The sequence below is a fragment of the Haliaeetus leucocephalus genome, unplaced genomic scaffold (assembly GCF_000737465.1).
Source record: "Haliaeetus leucocephalus isolate CR32 unplaced genomic scaffold, Haliaeetus_leucocephalus-4.0 Scaffold932, whole genome shotgun sequence".
NCBI classification, from domain to species: domain Eukaryota; kingdom Metazoa; phylum Chordata; class Aves; order Accipitriformes; family Accipitridae; genus Haliaeetus; species Haliaeetus leucocephalus.
The window spans coordinates 11,053,484-11,073,037 of record NW_010973368.1 but is presented as its reverse complement, the minus strand read 5'-3'; the positions used below and the strand labels follow the sequence as shown (position 1 = coordinate 11,073,037).

At 36.1% G+C, this 19,554-nt stretch overlaps 1 protein-coding gene across 9 annotated transcripts in view; it reads left to right on the top strand.

Annotated features, from left to right (window-relative positions):
- RPS6KA5 (ribosomal protein S6 kinase, 90kDa, polypeptide 5) overlaps nt 1-17,504 on the top strand; it is an 82,555-nt gene extending 65,051 nt beyond the window's left edge. For 7 of the 9 annotated variants that reach the window (XM_010583832.1, XM_010583825.1, XM_010583828.1 and 4 more), the window contains 10 exons: nt 56-217; nt 723-809; nt 1,466-1,591; nt 2,324-2,457; nt 5,593-5,686; nt 7,996-8,166; nt 12,376-12,567; nt 13,180-13,339; nt 14,337-14,500; nt 15,484-17,504. In XM_010583832.1, coding sequence (XP_010582134.1) covers nt 56-217; nt 723-809; nt 1,466-1,591; nt 2,324-2,457; nt 5,593-5,686; nt 7,996-8,166; nt 12,376-12,567; nt 13,180-13,339; nt 14,337-14,500; nt 15,484-15,723 — 1,530 coding nt within the window. In that variant the 3' untranslated portion in view covers nt 15,724-17,504. The remainder of the gene's footprint in view (nt 1-55; nt 218-722; nt 810-1,465; nt 1,592-2,323; nt 2,458-5,592; nt 5,687-7,995; nt 8,167-12,375; nt 12,568-13,179; nt 13,340-14,336; nt 14,501-15,483) is intronic. The other 2 variants (XM_010583826.1, XM_010583827.1) reach the window with 2 other exon arrangements.
- Nucleotides 17,505-19,554: the final 2,050 nt, after the last annotated feature.

Below are 19,554 nucleotides of genomic sequence, written 5' to 3'. Positions count from 1 at the left end.
TTGTTTCTGTTAAATTTTCATTTGATTCAAAGTTATTTTCCTGGTTTTGCTTTAGAATATGAATTGGGATGATTTAGCTGCCAAAAAAGTATCAGCTCCATTTAAACCGGTAATCAGAGATGAGTTGGATGTCAGTAATTTTGCGGAAGAGTTTACAGAAATGGATCCAACGTATTCTCCTGCAGCAACCCCTCAGACTTCAGAAAGGATATTTCAGGTATTCTAAGAATTCACTTTAATTAAAAAAAATAAATCATTTATTGAACAATTCCACGTGTATAGCTAGCTTTTTTTTTCCTGCCTTCTAAGTTACTGGGAATTAACTCTGTAATTTCTAATCCCAGTTCCCAGGGCTGTTTGTTCAGCAATTGCAAAATGAGAAAGGTGGAAACAGTCCTACTGGAAACATAAAATTCCATGTCTCTCCATTCCCAGCTGAATGTCCTACCTGCTGGACTGAAGTCAGTCTGTCCTTTACTGATTCTTCATACCTTATGAGTCTTGTCATCTTGACTCCATCAGCCTGGGCTATCGGCTTTGACAACAGCAATGTAGTTTGTCCATGTCCACATTATGCTCTAGCTGAGGTATTCCTTTGGGAAGTGGGAGCCAACTGCAGAGTTGAAAGTTGGTCTTCCATGTCCTGTAGGAGTGCTCTCATTACTAACTGTATACAGATCAGTAACAAAGATTTCCTTACCATTTCCTCCATGTTATTAAAGAATGATCCCTTCTTTGACTGCACAGTCTGGATGTCAAATGGGCAGAAACAGCTCATGTGCAGCCAACTTGGTACCAAAGCTGCAGAGGTGAACAGCAGTTTAGATTGCTTTCTCTCCTCCTCCTTCTCATGCTTTGTTTTTTATTGTCTGTTTTTGAGCAGCTTAATGCTTGGTGTACAGGAATATAGCATCATATATTGGAAGTTGTTAGATTTGTAGTGACTGTAGTAAGCAATTTATGCATGTCATAATATGATCTGATTCATCCTGCAGTGGTAGTCACAGCTGTTCTTGTTACAATACCCAGCCATTAATATGAAGCTTATTTTGTTTTGCCACTTAAAATGGTTTGATGCTTACATCACAACATAAAAACTATTCCATGCCTTAACATAAAGGTGTTCTGGGAAGCTAGCTAGTTTGAGGTATGAGCCTTTATCACTATTGCAAAGCAATTGAAGCTAAGTCAGATTCCTAGCATTATTTACAAGAATTTTTGTATTATTATTGTTTTATCTGTAACTGCGGAGAATCATGTAACTAATTCCAGGAAGATACCTGTTCACGTTGAACAGAGTAATATCTACACGTCAATGAGCCAGTTATGGTTTCTGTATTATGTTATGAAAATTGTGATTTCTTTGAAAAATTATTCTGAAACTTCTAATGTTTTTGTATGCAGTAGGATACTTTGTGTGCAACAATTTCAAGCCATGCCCTTTTCTGATGTCTTAATTTCATAGGGATATTCTTTCGTTGCACCTTCTATTTTGTTTAAACGCAATGCAGCTACAGTAGATCCTCTTCAGTTTTATATCGGGGATGAGCGGCCTGGAACTACAACTATTGCCAGAAGTGCTATGATGAAGGTAATAATAATATCAAGAGCTGAATTAATTTGGTTAACTTGGAACTGCATATAACTTTCAAAGCAGCAATCACAAGCTAGGCTACAGATTACAAATAGTCATTATTCATTTATCTGTTGTCTGTAATGGCTCCTCAGATGATCCAAGCATGTAATTTGCATGTGGTACTATTAAGAAATGGTTGAAGTTTAATCTGAAAAATGAGATGATTGTCTAGTTTTCCAGAAGACTGAAGTATAGTAATAATAGTAATTTGACTCCTGATAGTTCTTACTCAGCCAACCACTGCAGATATTTTTGAAGCTACTTTAATTATATCAGAATTCCTTCTACGATGTATTTGCCCAAAAGTATGTATAGTTGTGTGAAGCCTTATAAGACCATATGCTATTGTGATGTCTTCAAACGACCACATAGTTTTGTGGATAAACGTATGTACAGCCATCTTTGATACTGTTTGTCTTAATATTTTGTTTCTTAAGCTATTGTAGTAGTAATAATTTTCTTAGTGATAATGTTTGTTTAATGTAACATAAGATTTACTCTTTGATTATTAGAATAAAGTTTATGCATTTTATTAAATAGAAGTTAAGATTATATTTTATCAAAAAGAGAGCACTTTTACAATTTAAAATATGTAGATGAAAAATTCTCATGAAACTTTACTCTTTGTCTTTGACTGTGTATACTAAAAGTATTCTGCAGAACTAAATACAGACAGTTTCCTAACAGGACTCTCCATTTTATCATCATTATGAACTGGATCTGAAAGAGAAACCATTGGGAGAAGGAAGTTTTTCCATTTGTCGAAAGTGCTTACACAAGAAAACTAGCCAAGAGTATGCAGTAAAAATAATTAGCAAAAGGTATAAATATTCTATAAGACAATAACAATATTTTCTTTGCTTACTGTCACCCATGGATTAGAATAATGGTTGCTACATTTTTGGAAGTGGAAAAATAAATAATTTCCTATTTGAAGAATCTACAGAAACTTACAGTAACCTTATGATCTTTAAAAGATTCCGAGTCTTTTAAAACAAAGTGTTATTCTTGCGGGGGAGGACACAAGAAGAAACCTAAAGAGTACTTTTCTGGTTCCTAGTTGTATTCTACCCTTATTTCCCCTAATTTTACTCCTAACCAGGGTAAGGTATAAGGCTTTCCTATCTTTAGACCTAAGTGAACTGAATGGTGGCTTATGCTAGCTCCCTTCCCTAAGCAGCCCAATTCATTGCCTATGACATTGCTCTTAGGAAGGGTCTGTAGTGTGGGTTGCCTCAGATGTAATTAATTGTGTGTGTAAAATGGAATTAGACTATAGAGTTGTAAGTTGCATCTTGTTTCCTGGGTGTTCTGAAGAGAACACCACAATGGAGGCAGCTGACTTGCTTCGTACATGGGGACCATCTGGTCCTCTTCCAGAATAGATACCTCTGGCAGTTTCCGTCCAGAGAGAAATAAAGATAAAGGATTCTTCAGGAGGTGGTTGGATTTTTAGCTTCACTTTGCAGTGTTCATTAGTAAATATGTCCCTAGTGTGTTGTAGAATGCTGGCAATAAAGTGTAAATGTTCTGCTATTGCAATGATAGTTCACAGTGATCTCTTCTCCAAGACATTTGACTGTACCTCTGTTTTTCCAGTCTGTAGAAGTAACTGTCCACCAGACTTAAGTGTTTTATCACATGCTTTTTGGATAGGATAAGTTCAAGAATAAAGACACCTAAATGTAGGTGTCTGAGTCAGTTTTCCAAGTCTGCTATGATTAATGGAGGCCTACTCAAAACTACTAGTGGAGCCTACAGAGAGATTTGAATGACCAGGCACTAGCAGTGGGATTCAGTAACTTAAACATAGGCATCTACGTAGTGCCATTTTAACATCTGTTGGTGTCCTCTCTGTCCTCCAGTCCCCATCAGTCTTGTGACTACTACTTTTATGTAGATGTCTTCATGGCTGATGTCTTCCAGGGTCTCCTGTGCTTAGGCCACTGAATCCTATTCTAGGTATGTATTTTACAGGGAACTAGGTCACGCTGTAAGATTAATGAGAATTTCACGCATTATAATGAGACCACAGACAAGTACTATGCAGCAGACACCTACATTCGGTATTTTGATCTGGAAATCTCTGCCTTGTGTCTACATTCAGAATTTTTTTCTGTTGTGTACACAGAGCTGCAAATCAGTACTCCGATTTCATCTTAAGCTAATGGATTTTTTGTTTCTGGATAACGGTGAGCAAGCTAGTATTGACTTTTCCCATAGAACTAAACTTCTAGGAACTATGTCCCTAAATGGTATTGCTCACAGGGTTTTTTTGCTCTTTCTCCTTCATCTTGGTGGACCAGGCTAAATGAAGATAAGAAGTGGTCTGTATACAGAGATTTTTTTAGGATTGCAGGCTGTGAGCAGACTCAGAGCATGTTTGTGTAGTATTTAGAGATAGCAGTAAACCCACACTCTGGCTGGACACAAACCAGCCTTGAGTAAGAAACTGTTAAACTACAAGTAATATTGCTCTGAGGACCACACTAGTAACTCTTGCTAAAAGTAGAAATATAATATGTTTGTAGTAACTTCTTTGCCTCAAAGTCAGACAGTCTTTCACTCCTACCTGTCAAAGGTGCCAAAAAAGTGAATCCTACACCTAGGCAAACCTTTTCATGATACTTCAAGTGAAAGCTCAGATCAAGAGTTCCTCTGTGGTGTTGCTTTGTTAGTAGAACTGGAACTGCCTCCATCCAACACTTTGAGGTTTATCTGTGTCTGAAGGCCAATGAAACAGCAGAGTCCTGTAAACTTGCTTGAGTTACTGTTATAGAGCTTCCCATTTGTTTTTCATGATATTATCTGTTTAAAATTTGAGATGGTAACTATTTATAGAGGGGAAATACTCAGAAAAGTCCATGCACAAATTTCAAAGGTTTATGTTCATGATACTGAACCTTTTTAATCTGTTTCCTAGGTCCACCTTCTCCTGATAGTAGTTTAGGGGGGAAAGACTATCCGAGTCAGGTTTTTTAATTTCTTAAGGACCTGAAATCACTTTCAGTTTAAACATCAGCAGAGGTGCAGGTGGAACAGCTTAGTTGTTGATTATATGAAGCCTGCAGAAATCAGAATTCTCTTGCACAAAATTCTCATCATTGTTCTGGTCCTAATTGGGGTGGGGGAAAGCAACCAAAGATTAAGAACACATGGTGAGAGGGATTCTATCTGTGTTATTCATAAGGCCATTCTGTAAGTCAGTACAGGATTAGCCTTTCTTGGAGAGAGTTTTGGCAAAAATTTTCAGGTGTTATTTGCCCCAAATAAATCAACATATGTATTTAGTGGAAAACAAAATGTTCTGCTCTGTCCCCATTCACATAGTTTTTATAATGTTCACCGTGTTCACTTTTTTTGGCTATTTCAGTACTTGAAAGAGAATTTGTGCGATGATTTTTGCTCTAGAGCTAGTCTTATCTCTTCCATTTCACATTTTTACAGTGGCCTGTTAAGGGGTTCATTTGTATAACACAGTTCATATATAGATGATGTTACTCTTTTTTCTAGTAGGAACTCATAGTTTCCATACAGCTTTGGAAGTACTTATCTCCTCTAAGAATGGAAAAGGATTGGACCAATAATTTGAGTCTTCAAGATAAAGCTGAACTAACAAATACTTGTAGGAACAGAGGTGAAGTCAAATTGCCCTGGACTAAGGGAAAGGTTTGTTTTAGGTAGAAACTATTCTATAATACCATTTCAACTTTTGCTGTAGCAAGTTGCAGTTGCATCAAAAACATTGTTTGATTTGGGTGTGGTTTTTTTAGTGTCCAAACTTGCAGGGTTATGTGGAGAGTTTTGCTCAGCTTTGAATATGCTTTTAACTGTGTTCAAGTGGTTGTAATATTAAAAAATCTGGATTTCAAGCAATTAAAAAAAATAGGTGTAACACTTTGAATGTGCAATTTGCTCAGTAAAATTGGTACAAAATGACTGCTCGATTTTTCCAGAATGGAAGCCAACACCCAGAGAGAAATAACAGCTCTGAAACTCTGCGAAGGACACCCAAATGTAGTGAAGTTACATGAAGTTTATCATGACCAGGTATTTTGAAGAAACTATAATCAGCACTTGCCAAACACATTGCTATGTGTCTTCCCAAGAACTTGTAGGAGTTAAGTGTACTGTTACTGTGGAGGCAACTTTTTTCCTAGAGCTTTTGTCTAGTCAGTATAGAAGATGAAGCAGAAGTTCTGCATTCCAGGGAACTTGCAGTTACTCTTGCAAATCAAAACAGTATTTGGAAGAATTAGAGTCCTGGATTCCGGTTCTGGTTCTGTCCTTGGTCTGCTTCGTTAATCATCATACAATATATTCATGGCCCAGTTTCCACATCTATGATACTGAGTTACCTAATTACCTTCCCTTGGGGTTGTCGTGAATCTTAAAATAATATTTGTGAAATAATTTGGAAATCTTACATATGAAGATTACATATCTAGCATTTTTTCTTACATATTAGTAACTTAATGAAGATAACCAAGGAGCTTGCTAAATTACGAAATATGAAAGTAGAGCCTGTGTTTGAAAATATATTGAGATCAGTCCAGGGTTTATTTAGAGACCCTAGTTGTCTTTTTCCTTAGTGTAATGCAAGCTCCACAGCATGTAATAAGCCATAATTTGATCTAACTTGGAGGTTGGCTCTGGTTTGAGCTAGGGGTTTGGACCACATGTCCTGCAGAGGTCCCTTCCAACCTAAACTGCTCTGTGATTCTAGTCTTACGAATTTGTAATGGAACATGGGCTCTCTTGCCTCCCCATGTATCCCAGTCTATCCCTATAATGCTCTTTATACAAGGACCAGCAGAGTGCTCATGTGGAGCACTTCTGAATGAGCTGAGAGGATGAAAAATCTGTACTGTAATCTTTAATAATAAGGAAGCCTTTTTTTGCATTTATGTACACTATGAGTACATGTGTGTAGAACAGGATGCTTTTTCACTTTCCTTTGAGTAAAATGGCTATTCTCAGGTATATTTAAAAAAAATATTCTTCAGATTGCTCTGCAACTGAATAGGCTACTCTCAACCAGCCAAACAATTGTATTTTTAGTTGCACCTGGTAGCTCCCAGGTGTTATCTTCCAGATGACTCATGCACAATATTCTGAAGAGCAGAACTGATCAAAATTTTCTAGTTTTGACATTTCTGCGGTTTGTCTTAAAAAAAAAAAAAAAGTTCAAATTTTTAACTTGCTCTGATACCAGTCTGATCAAGTTCTACATTAGTCATCCAACCATAGGGTATTAGGTTGCAGTCTCTTTTGTTGAGCCACAAGAAGTTTTCTATCAGAGAAGAGTCTCTTTATCCTTTCCAACTTTCCTGTCAGCTCTTCCCAAGACACAAAGAAAATTTGCGGGGGAGGGTATCTTACAAGCACTACTAGCAATGTGATTAGTAGACACCTTGTTCTAAGGAGTCTTGCCGCTTTCTGTCTGCATAGCTCTGCTTCTCTTCCTTGGTATCTAAATACTGTGCACCTTCTGTTCCTGAATTTCTTTGAATTTCATTTTTTGACCTCTTCCCAGAACTTTTTTTCTTTGCTTGCAAATATTAACTTTCGTTACTGTCATTCAGGGGAAGGAAGTTCTAGAAGCCATCACATGCCTACATCCATTGCCTTTTAAGAATGCTAACCTCACTTCCCTGTCCTGAGAAGTCTGCTGTTTGTTTAATGGCAAGACATTTGAATTGCAGTTGATTGTGGGCTAATGTTGCCTTATAATCAAGGAATTCACTGCTTATTGATTGTCTTGAACAACCATCTAAACAACCATTACTTTTTTAATTAAAAAAATACTCTTTAATGTTTGGGGAGACATCTATTGTGATTCTAACGATAGAGTAGCTTTGGCTACTGCTCTGTAGGGGATGAAATTGGAAGAAATTCTAGATAATCTTTGATTTCACAGTAAAGTTTCAGGGTGCTTTTAAAGGATTTGGTAACATTAAATGGCTAAGTCCTTATGCATATTAATAGAAATGTATCCCTACGTCAGAACAGGCTTAAGCAGCAAAAGTCTAGCTTTTTCCAGCTTTATTTACTAGCCTAAAGAAAGGCATTTCATTTCCCTACAAATTCACCCATTTACATGGTGGCACTGCATTTTTGTAAATAAATATGGGTGGACATGGGGAAGACATCAATATTCTTCAATCTCAGTGAGACTGATGGGGAAAAGATCATCTGAGATGCAATTTCATGCTTCTTATTGGACTTCTGAATTGCGATGAGCAGCAGGTTTTTTCTTCAAACTTTGAGAACCTGTCGGAATAGTACCTAGCTCCTGAATGATTGTTGGTTTGTAATGTTGAATTTCTAACATGGCATATTTTTCTTTATTGTTTCAGCTTCACACGTTTCTAGTAATGGAATTGCTGAAGGGAGGAGAACTGCTTGAACGTATTCAGAAAAAGAAACATTTCAGTGAGACTGAAGCCAGTCATATTATGCGCAGACTTGTTTCAGCGGTGAGCCATATGCACGATGTAGGAGTAGTCCACAGAGATCTGAAACCTGAGGTATTATGACTTGCTTATATATGGTTAGACATTAAGCTATTAAATATCTGGAATGTGATGTATTTCTGTTCCTCCAGCTTTTATTACAGGTTTTTCTACTTCTGTTTTTTTAATAAAATGTTATCACTTCTACTTAGCAAATTCTGTAGATATTTTTCTGTTCATAGGTAAAAGTAACTGTTAGGAAAGATTTTTAATTTTTTAAGCAATTTACACTCTTTCAAAACCACTCTTTGCTTATTTGGGGACAGTTTTTACTAGTGGTAAGTATATATTTATTGTATGGAAACAGTTCACAAGCAGAGCTAGGTTGCTTGGGTACTTTGCCTGTACATTTCCACCTTTTGTTTGATCTTAATTCCCTCGGTAGGGCTTCTTTTGGAGGTAGCTGTGACACCCTTGTACTGTCTTCTGTCCCAGTTAAACAGAAAATGAACCACAAGCTAACACAGCCAACTAATAAAGATGTGTGATTTGAGTTCAGTGAGTCTAGTAGTTTCCTATGAGAAACAATTATGTAATATATATTTTTCAGTAATTATTTGTTGTCCTGGTTTCAGCTGGGATAGAGTTAACTGTCTTCCTAGTAGCTGGTACAGTGCTATGTTTTGAGTTCAGTATGTGAAGAATGTTGATAACACTGATGTTTTCAGTTGTTGCTCAGTAGTGTTTAGACTATAGTCAAGGATTTTTCAGCTTCTCATGCCCAGCCAGGGCACCTGACCCAAACTGGCCACCAGTGTATTCCATACCATGGGACGTCCCATCTAGTTTAGGAACTGGGAAGTGGGGGGCAGGGTTTCGCTGCTCGGGGACTGGCTGGGTGTCGGTCGGCGGGTGATGGGCAATTGCCCTGCACATCATTTGTACATTTCAATCCTTTTATTACTACTGGTGTCATTTCATTAGTGTTATTATCATTATTAGTTTCTTCTTTTCTGTTCTATTAAACCGTTCTTATCTCAACCCCGGAGTTTTACTTCTTTTCCTGATTTTCTCCCCCATCCCACTGGATGGGGGGGGAGTGAGTGAGCGGCTGCGTGGTGCTTAGTTGCTGGCTGGGGTTAAACCACGACACTTGTTCTGGTATTTTTACTGTGCAGCAACATCTTGCCTTCCAGACAATTCAGTTTACTATGGTAAGGTTGACCACTAGCTTTGTTCTACTTCCTGGAGCCAATGTTTGCTGCTTTTTCTTTGCCAATAATGCGCTTGGATATGCGTTAGTTTTCTTTAGCCCAAGAATCATGTAGACTGATGTTAGTTCATCCAATAAGGATGTTATATTGTATTGGTGATTACAGTCATCATAATTCAGGAAATAGCTACTCCTTTTGTATCTGGAGTTCAAAACAATCCACCATTCCTACCAATGTTTCATCCTGTTGTAACATACCTTCTGGTATATTACAAACTTCTTTTATAGTAATTCCAGTTCAACATGTAAAGAAGTCTGCTAGGTGTTGGTATTAAACTGTTTTTGAAAATCAGTCCAAAATACAGGCATTTGAAAATATCTCTCTACTGGAGTCTCTGTACTAAATAAACAATTAAATAAAGAGGGGCTATTGTGAAATTCTAATGTGTCAGTTGAAAATGTGACTGTTGGAAAAAGTTTATCTGCTGACATCATCAAGGAAAAGAAACAGCTTTTGAAACAAGTCATTATTAAAAGGGCAAAACCCAGAAATCCTTTCTCTTCCCATTCTCGTCATTTAGTCTTATTAACATCTTGAATATAAAGGCCAGATTCTGTAAAGCAGAGCTTCAGCTGCATGGTAAATTAGGCAGTCATCAATTCTACATCATGTTCAAGAACAGAAGTCTGGGAAGTCAAAGTAATGAAGGGTTAGGAAATAGCTTGCAAAAAGCATTGACTCCACAGAGCTGGACTTAACCAGCCTGTCTCCTTCCTGCTTGTTGTTTTGAAAGTTACTATTTTAGGTTCAGAAATGAACTTAGTATGGGATATGCAGGCTTCCCAATATAGATGTGGTTAGTGCACCTTTCTGTAAAAAGATACACAGGAAATTCTGTTGCTTCTCTAACAGTTCCAGTCAGATTTGTTTGATGTTCAACTCTGACATCTAATGTGATACTGATAAGTCTATTTTAAAAAATAAGGCTGGTTACATGTCATGAAGGATGAGGCTTTTTTTAATTGCATGGACTGGTAGACTCTTCTGTTTAAGCAATAGTAATAAGATCACATATATTGCTCTGCAAAATAGAGGAAAAGTACTGGATAGAAAATAGGAAATTTACAGAAATAAAGAGTTTGTGTAGCATATGTGACCATTTGGAGCCTCTCAGTAGAGGATTTGAGGACTATTTCTGTGAAGTAATCATTAATCTGTAAACTAGGTTCCAAAGATATTAGAAAAAACATACCAAGGCAGAGATAATGTTTATATATCCTTAAAATATATGTGGAATATTGCTTTAAGTGTGGGTTTTTGTGAAACATGCTTTATTTACGTAATCAACAAAGTCATTTGAACCCAACTTGGGACATTTGGACTGTACCTTTCTGTACATAACCAATTTCATGTTTGGCTTAAGAAAGGAGGTCTTTTTAAACCAATGTTACTGCAGTTCTTTATTTACTTGTTGGCTATATACCACCACCATAGAAAAAAGATGATTGTACTGATCACCTATCATTGGATTAATATTTTTGCTCAAATTAGGCTTCACTCAGATCCATTTTGCACAACATTTTAATAGGCAAAACTGACTTTTCTGATTGTGCATTAAGCTATTAACAGCAGTATGGAATGCAAAAATACTGTTTTGTAGCAGCTATTCTCTTTTATACATAATGAATGCTCTCAGGTTCTCCTTATTGATATGCTTGCAGTCTAGCAATCATTCCCCCTCCCCCCCTTAATGAGTTTGAAATTAATTACTATGAGTCATTCACCTTTTGTATTGCAAAATTACATAGGGCTGTGGTGGGTTGACCCTGGTTGGATGCCCTGCCCCAGCCTGCCATTGAGGGGGGTGCAAAAATGTTGGAGAGACAGCCTTGATGCTGTGCCAGCACTGCTCAGCAGTAGCCAAAACACTGGTGTGCTATCAACACCTTTCTAGCTACTGATGCAGAGCACAGTGCTATGAGGGCTGCTATGGGGAGTATTAACTCCATCTCAGCCAGATCCAATACAGGGCCATAGTATTTCTAATACTGAGAATTTTTCTGGCATTGCATAGGTTAAACAGCAAGGCAACAGCAAAATTTTGCTCTCCTCTCTTCTCTCAAAAGTTCAAGGGGGGAGTAGAAATAATTTATAATTCATCTTGGCCTCAGCCAGTTCTCCTAAGGCTTAGCTTCACCCTTGTATCTTTCTTAACAAATATAAATACTCAGGGAAAAGAAGAACAGATTGTCTTAAATCTTCTTCCAAACTCATAACAACTTCTCTGTCTTCAAGTTTGTGATGCCACATTCCAGTCTGTAAAGCTGGAATTCTCAGGGACTACTGTACCAAAGTTTCTTTACCTTGGTGTAACAAGTAGGACATTGGTTCGAGGTTGGACTGCTCTGTGACCTTCAGTGCTTGAATGCTGTTGGTCCTAGGTCTCTTCCAGAATGCATATCTATATTGACTTTCAGATCCATGCCAGACAGCAGTCGGTACAACTACTGAGCTATTGGTGCGCTTTCTAGTCCACCATCCTTTGCTTTCAAATTATGTTTTTGCATTATTGTGCTCCTGGCAATGTGGATTCAGTGTGTTACCACTCAAGGACCAAAGACTAGTCAGTCACAAGACAAGACATGCAAGAAGAGTTCAATGTACAAAAAAGCTGTAATTCGCAACATGCCAGAGGAAGCAGAAGCTTAAGAAAACTTATTTTTGTTTGAGGAAGAAGGCAGTTCTCCATTTATGTTGATGTCTTTGCTTTTTCTCTTGTCAGTGTTCCCAGAATTATTTTCCCCACTGTTCTCTGCTAAATACCTGTTTTTGTTGTTAATCTCAGACAGAACTATCCTGGCTTGCAGGGGGACGGATAAACACATCACATTTTCTTACATCCCAGATTACCATTATTTCTGTTTTTCCATTTTTTTCCCAGTGTCTCCCAGTTCCCCTTCTCTCTAGGGAAGTTTTCTGTAGTAATAAATGTAGGAAAAAAAAAAACCTATTAAGTATTCTAACCAATTTTCTACCCAGTGCTGGTATTGATTTTGTCTTTGCTTTTCAGAATTTATTGTTTACGGATGAAACTGATAATTCAGAAATAAAAATAATTGATTTTGGCTTTGCTCGTTTAAAACCACCTGATAATCAGCCTCTTAAGACTCCGTGTTTTACTCTTCATTATGCTGCCCCAGAGCTCTTGAATCACAATGGTTATGACGAATCATGTGATCTGTGGAGTTTGGGGGTCATTTTGGTGAGTGATTGAGGTTTTTAATTGTAGTTTTATTGTATGTATTTACTTTTTGTTAAAAAGCAAAGGACTTGACACAATGTCAGACTTGAATTGGGTAGATGCTGAATTCAAGTAAGGTGAAAATACTGCTGCACAAATAATAGGTTCCAAAGACAGATGTTTTCCAGGGACGGAGATTTTTTTTTCCTAAGCAGTAAATTAAATTCAACATTTCTGGGAATGGAAAAAATACTTGATACAGCCTGGTTATTAAAAAGAGATATTCTTGTTAAGAGATTTTACAGCCATTCTTATAATCTTCCTACAGTTTCAATTCAGAGAAGGAATCAGCTTGCATTCTGATTTACTGAAAATTAATTTCACTAGATATAAACTGGGTAGAAACGCCATTATGTTTTGTTTATAACTTTCCAAAACATATGAGTGTTTTTTTTTTTAACAATGACTCCAGAAAAAGTCTTGCGTATTTTAAATTTTCTATAGCCTTGAAGTTATGCTAGTCAAAGTTCTATTGTATAGTGCTGGTGATGCAAACAACAGCACTCCGTATTAGTAATAGGGTTGTCAATAAATGTATTGTGTTTGTTAATACTACTTTTGTTCTCATGACAGTATACAATGCTATCAGGACAGGTACCATTTCAGTCTCAAGACAAAAGTTTAACATGTACCAGTGCATTGGAAATTATGAAGAAAATAAAAAAGGGGGAATTTTCCTTTGAAGGAGAAGCTTGGAAAAATGTTTCTGAAGAGGCTAAAGAGTTAATTCAAGGTATGTATTCACAAATATTTCATGTACCTTATGTTTTTATGTCAAAAAGTAAAATTTAGAGAACTATACAACACCTGGATGCTGTGATCAGCATCAGAGTGCCTAACCTGACAGTAGTATCCACAGCTTGAGCTATGTATTGACCCCTAATACAAGTTAGGGGTAAAGGTGGACACATCAGAATGGCCTTACAAATTGCTTGTATGCCTAGCAGGGAGCTTTCTAATGTAGTGAGTTGCTGATAGAAGGTTAGCAGGGTTAGAAGTAACTGAAGAGCTTCAGAAAAAGTGAAGTCACTCTTTTAAAACATATTTAAAAGCAGAGTTTTTCTTTTATGTTATCTTTGCTTTTGTAAAAACACCAGGTTATGAGATAAATGTTTTCAAAGCTGAGCTTTTGCAGAAAATGAATTTATTACTATAATTTTTAACTTGGGCTGGTTTTGAATACATGTACCAAGACTGCTGTATTTCTGAGCTGCTTCTTTCACGTTTGCTATGCTTTGATTCCCCTTAAGCTTTTGAGCATCTAATTATGTTTTCAGCATGAGATAGACACCAGTCTTAATTCTGCTAAGATAGAGTTCTGAATTTCTATAGAAGCAGGCTTGTAAGGAATTTTTCTGCCAAAACTGTAGGCATCTCCAGATTCAGACTTCAGTGGATCATGCAGAAAATCTGAGGCTTACTCTCTTGAACTTCATCCTAGACAGGTTTTAAGTGAAGAAATCATTTGGTAGTTCTGAGTTCGTGTGAAAAGAGATGTGAGTTATCAAACAGTTAAATAGCAATTTCTTGCATTTAATGATTCTTCTGGAGAAGATGATAGTATAACATTGTATGAGCCTTATCTAGGATAAGTATTGGCATATCTAGGATAAATATTGGCATTACTTAGCAAAGCAATGCATGAGATTTTTCTTAAAAAATAATTGCATTTTCTATTAAAAGAAGATAAATAGCTCACAATTTAAGAGAATGTAATATATTTCTATTAGGACTTCTAACAGTGGATCCAAACAAAAGAATTAAAATGTCCAGCCTGAGATACAACGAATGGCTTCAGGATGGCAGCCAGCTGTCATCCAACCCTCTAATGACTCCTGATAACTTAGGCTCTTCAGGAGCTGCGGTGCATACATATGTCAAAGCCACTTTTCATGTAAGTTCTAGGAAATCTAACGTTGTGCTAAATTTTGTAATGTGTTAATCTAGAATTTTGTATGTTTTCTCTTAATTAAAAATATGTATTTGTCCTTATAATTCAGTGATTGCTTATAGCTGCAATTTTTTCCTCAATACCTAGCATCTGTGAGTGAGTACAGGAAAACATGAATGATGAGGCAAGAATAAATTTCTTGAAGACATTTATACTAATGGGGTTTTGGGGACTGAGAGACAGCTGGTCATGAAAAATAGCTATTATAAATACTCTGTTTCTTAGAGAAATCTACTAAAAGGTCTTCAAACTTCTATAAAAAAGAGAAGAAACTTTCTATTTAACTTAAGTAACTGTTTGACTTTTTGTCTTTATGGTTATAAAATTGAGCTAAAATTCCTGGAACTTACCTAGTTCATGTTTTTAATATCACAGATACATTTTTAACGGACTTGCTTGTCTACCATTGCATATTTACTAAAAACATTTGAACTGCAACTGTATTATACAAACATAGTGTTAGTTCTCATGATTCCTTCTACAGAGAATAAACTGAAATTGAGCAGATTTGTGCTGAAATACTTGTAGACGCTTATTACCAAGAAGAGAAAAAGAAAGAAATTGTTACTTGGAGAGGTCCTGATAATGCAACATAATTTGGGCTGAAAGAAAAACCGTGGTTTAACTAAGTGTAGTGTCTGAAAATGTAGTCTTAAATAGGTTTAATGCTTAATAAAAAATACTTCTAAATTAAAAAGAACAAGGAGGGGAAGAGGCCAATTAATAATGTTATGTATGGGCTCTTAAATACATGTAAAGGCTAGTAAAGTTATTGTTACAGCTACAGTAAGAATTAGTAGGGATCTGTCAAGAGATTACAGTTTATCTTATGGCTTGCTTACTGTAGAAGATTCATAATAAGCTACAAGCCATAACATGTCTTAAACCTCTTGAAAAGCTTAGAATTACCTTTTATTTTTAAACAGGCCTTTAACAAGTACAAAAGGGAAGGATTTTGTCTCCAGAATGTTGACAAGGCACCTCTTGCAAAGAGAAGGAAAATGAAAAAAACAAGTACAAGCACAGAGACACGTAGCAGCTCCAGTGAAAGTTCACATTCTTCTTCCTCTCATTCTCATGGTAAAACTACACCTACAAAGACACTGCAGCCAACAAACCCTACAGACAGCAATAACCCAGAAACCATCTTCCAGTTCTCTGACTGAAAAGCAGAGAATATCCTGTCTTGAAGATTTAAGTGGTTATAAACTTGGTAGTACCTATATTGTCTTTTCCCACCCGTCCTCCCTGTGGCTTAAAGACTACAGGAATGTCTGTCGCTTTAAAAATGTATTTCAATCATACCTTTTTAGCTTTGTATTTCAATACATTTCTTTTTAGCATTAAGTTTGGTATCACTGGATATGGTATAATACTATTATACAACCAACATTGCATTCTCTTAGGGCTAAATTACTAGTATGCAGTGAAGCTCGAGGTAAGGAGCTATGCTGCTCGTGGTACAGCTTGGAGGAAGACTGTTTCTCAGTGTCAGAATCTTCCTCCCAGTTTCTTCCCCACTGTTCAAAGAAAGGAAAGCTCCGTAACACACACAGAACTCTTGGATCTTCTGCTTTTACGCAGCTCTGTGAAGAATGTCAATAGAACTTGATTCTTCATGCATGCAAAGAATCATTGGTACAATGCACCAAAGCAGTATAGTACTTCAAGGCCTTTTAAAATTGTGATTACATTCTATCCCATTTATTTGAATTTTAAGAGCAAAATGAAGTGTTATGGAACTGTTAGGTGGTTTTAAAAGGTAACTCCTTATATCTTGTTCTAAACAACTGGGAGTATAAGTCTTAGGGGTTTTTTTATTTATTTAATTTTTAAAAAAACGTCTAGGGTAAAAGATGTCTGATAGGGCGAGGTGTCTAGTACTGTGATACAACAATTTTTATTTCTACTTTTTGAAGTTATTAACTTTTAAAATGTTTTACAGATTCTAAAATGTAATGCTATAAGAGAAAGTGAAATTTCATATTGAATGCTTTGGAAAATGGTCACATGTTAAAATATCTATTTCAAGAACTAATTATAATTTATATTTCTTTTTATATTTACACAATAACTTTAAAATACTAAGATTTTTTTAAAGATGCAAAACCTCCAGTTTCAACATTTGTTATTATAGGGTCCATACAAAATGTATACCAAGTATTTGAATTTTGCATTGTGCAAATATGGCAGTTTAACAGTGACTGTAAAATATTAGAATATATGTTTTCTTTTTTGCACTTTATAACATCAAACGGATATGTTTTGTAATAAAGTGCACTCAGATCTCTCTTCCTACAAGGTGCTGAGCACTGTTTTACTGGGTTGAATGACCTGAAACCCACCATATTTGGTGGTTGTGGTCATTGAGAAGGAGAATTCTGTACTTTGCAGGAGTGAATCCCTGTATATTACCCACTGTTTTCATTCCTTACTTTAAACTGCGAAGCTCTTTCTATCTTGCTTTTACATTGTATATAACAAATACTAGACCTGGGCACCTTGTGTAGTGTAGATGTTAACAACTTATGCACTGGGAATACTAAAGGGAAATTATATTGAACACTGTGCTTCACAACTTGTTCACTGTGGTGTTCTACAGTGAAGTATTTCCTACTGTGATAGTATAGTATGTACATAACTTTGGAATCATAAATGTGACTTACAGAAACATCAGCATAAACTTTTAGATCAGTGTATTTTATAAATTTGTGGAGAGCTCTTTTATTGCTCGTATTCTCAATGACTAGGGGTAACTTAAGTGCAAAAATGACTCCAGTTTTGCAAATGCTTACCATGTGTAAGTTTCCACTGAAGTCCGAGAGACTCCTTGTGTAAAGTTAATCATATGCCTAAATTTGTGTGAGGGAAGACCAATTGACCAGGGGATTTTGTTAACAGCTTGCTCTATCTTAAAGTAACCTTAATCCAAACCCTATGCAAAAAAGGTTATAGGAATTGTTTATATCAGTGGTTTTATTTATAGAATTATATCAGATATCAGTATTGACAAATACAATACACCCATGTTTACAGGGATTGTGTGTATCAAAACAAGGCTCTGAAGCCCAACATGTTTGTTCTGTGTTCCTTTAATATTAAATAATGGCATTCTAAGGTTTTGGAATTGCTCATGTGAAATAGTTTACTACTTTCTTGATGTGAATGTCAACAGTAATTGCAGCATTAATTTCAGGTTGATGTGAATATTGAGATTTGCACTGTTTATGTAGAAATAGTATATTTAAAGATCAGTATATGTGCTAATAACACAACCAATTTTAAGTGGCCGATGTTAAAATATTGAAAAATAATTGTCAATGTAATATATTCAGGTTTGCTTTCTGAATGCTCTCTTTGGAAGTAATCTCAATAGTGAACATGGCTCATTTGTAAAAGAATACTTTCCCTCTCCCCAATAAACTTGCTGTAAATACAATAAACAATCCACCATTAATACTTGTTACGCAGATAGTACAAGTGAACTGGGAGGTTGGAGAACAGGTTGCTTGTAAAGTTTGCGTTTTGAGGAGTTCTTGGAATTTGTTGTCTTCAGGGTGAGGACAACAAAAAGCAGTTTTCTGTTTGATTTCATTTAAGTGTAAGAAACTTGGATACCAGGTAGATTTGGATTATTGTGACTCAGCTGAAATAACTTCTTAAAGTTAGAAACACAGTACAGTTGTGTCCCTGTTGGGAAATTTAAACTGTTGCTTGACAGACTGATGAAACAAAAAGAATGCTTGCACAAGATACTAAATGCTAGAGATAATGGCTGTATTGTCAAAGTTTTTTTCACACAGGTTTTGAGAGACTGTTGTGAGACTAAAATTATTAGAATACATCACTTATATCAAGGACAACTTTTATAGATGAATATTTCTCTGTCCTCTGTGTGCTCTAACAGTAGTTATGAAATAAAAATTTAAAAACAGGGTAATTCTTTTTGGCAGGGGTAAGTACATTTAGGTGTCACCTTGCATTTGCTTTGAACCAGTTACCTGGGGTAGCTGAAATGTTTATCACCTCTCACTTTCTGCTGCCTCCAGGTAACAGAGCTCTTGAGGAGGTGTGTTTGACACTAAGCTGTCTGAATTTTTAGATTAGCATCTTTACATAAACAAGTGCTGATCTTCATTTACATTGATAAAACTAGGTTGCAACCTAGACTCTCAAGAGCAGGTTCACTTCTTGTTCAGATGTTCAGTTACTCTTGGCAGAATGATGTTGTCTCAGCTTAATCTGTTGCCTAGCCTGGCACTCTAGGCCATATAAAGACCATGGGCCAAATTTTTCATGCTCGTACCACTATTTCAAATCTGAAGTGTACAAGCCAATCTTCGTTAGTACTATAAATACTTCATATTGCCTTGGTAAAGAGGTGTTAGACTGTAAATTATGTTTATACTCAGATTAAGTTTCCTTCACTCACAGTGCTGCTATGCATCAAGCAACTTTAATGTCTAGTAATGATATCTCTACTGTCAGAAATGTAATGCAGTCAGCAGTATTGTGGGCAGATTTGTTTGACAAACCAAATTTCTTATCAGTAAAGATTTAAATAACTAGTGTGTTTATTAATCTAATCTTTAAAGTACTCAATATTCTGTAAACCTATTTATTTGTAATACTTTTAGAAACAGAAATATTTGTAATTAAGAGGTAATTCTGTTAAAGGATTTAGAGGAGTACAAAGGAAGTACCATGACTTACCGTTCCTCTGGCTTAGTAAAATTTCTACACTTTTATATAAGGAAAAGCAGCTGAAGTATTTGCTGTTTCTTAATAGAAGGGTCAGTGCATTTGGGATATGCATTGTTTACTGCTACCAAAAAAACTTTATTAAAATGCTTTATTATAAACAGTTTGGGTGAGGGGGTAACACAAAAATACAGTATTTAATCAGAATGGATTGAGGCTTCAAGTTGGCATTGCTGACGTATGTATTGTCTCAGCCTTTTTGAACAAGATAACGCTATCTGCACAGCTGTGTTCCC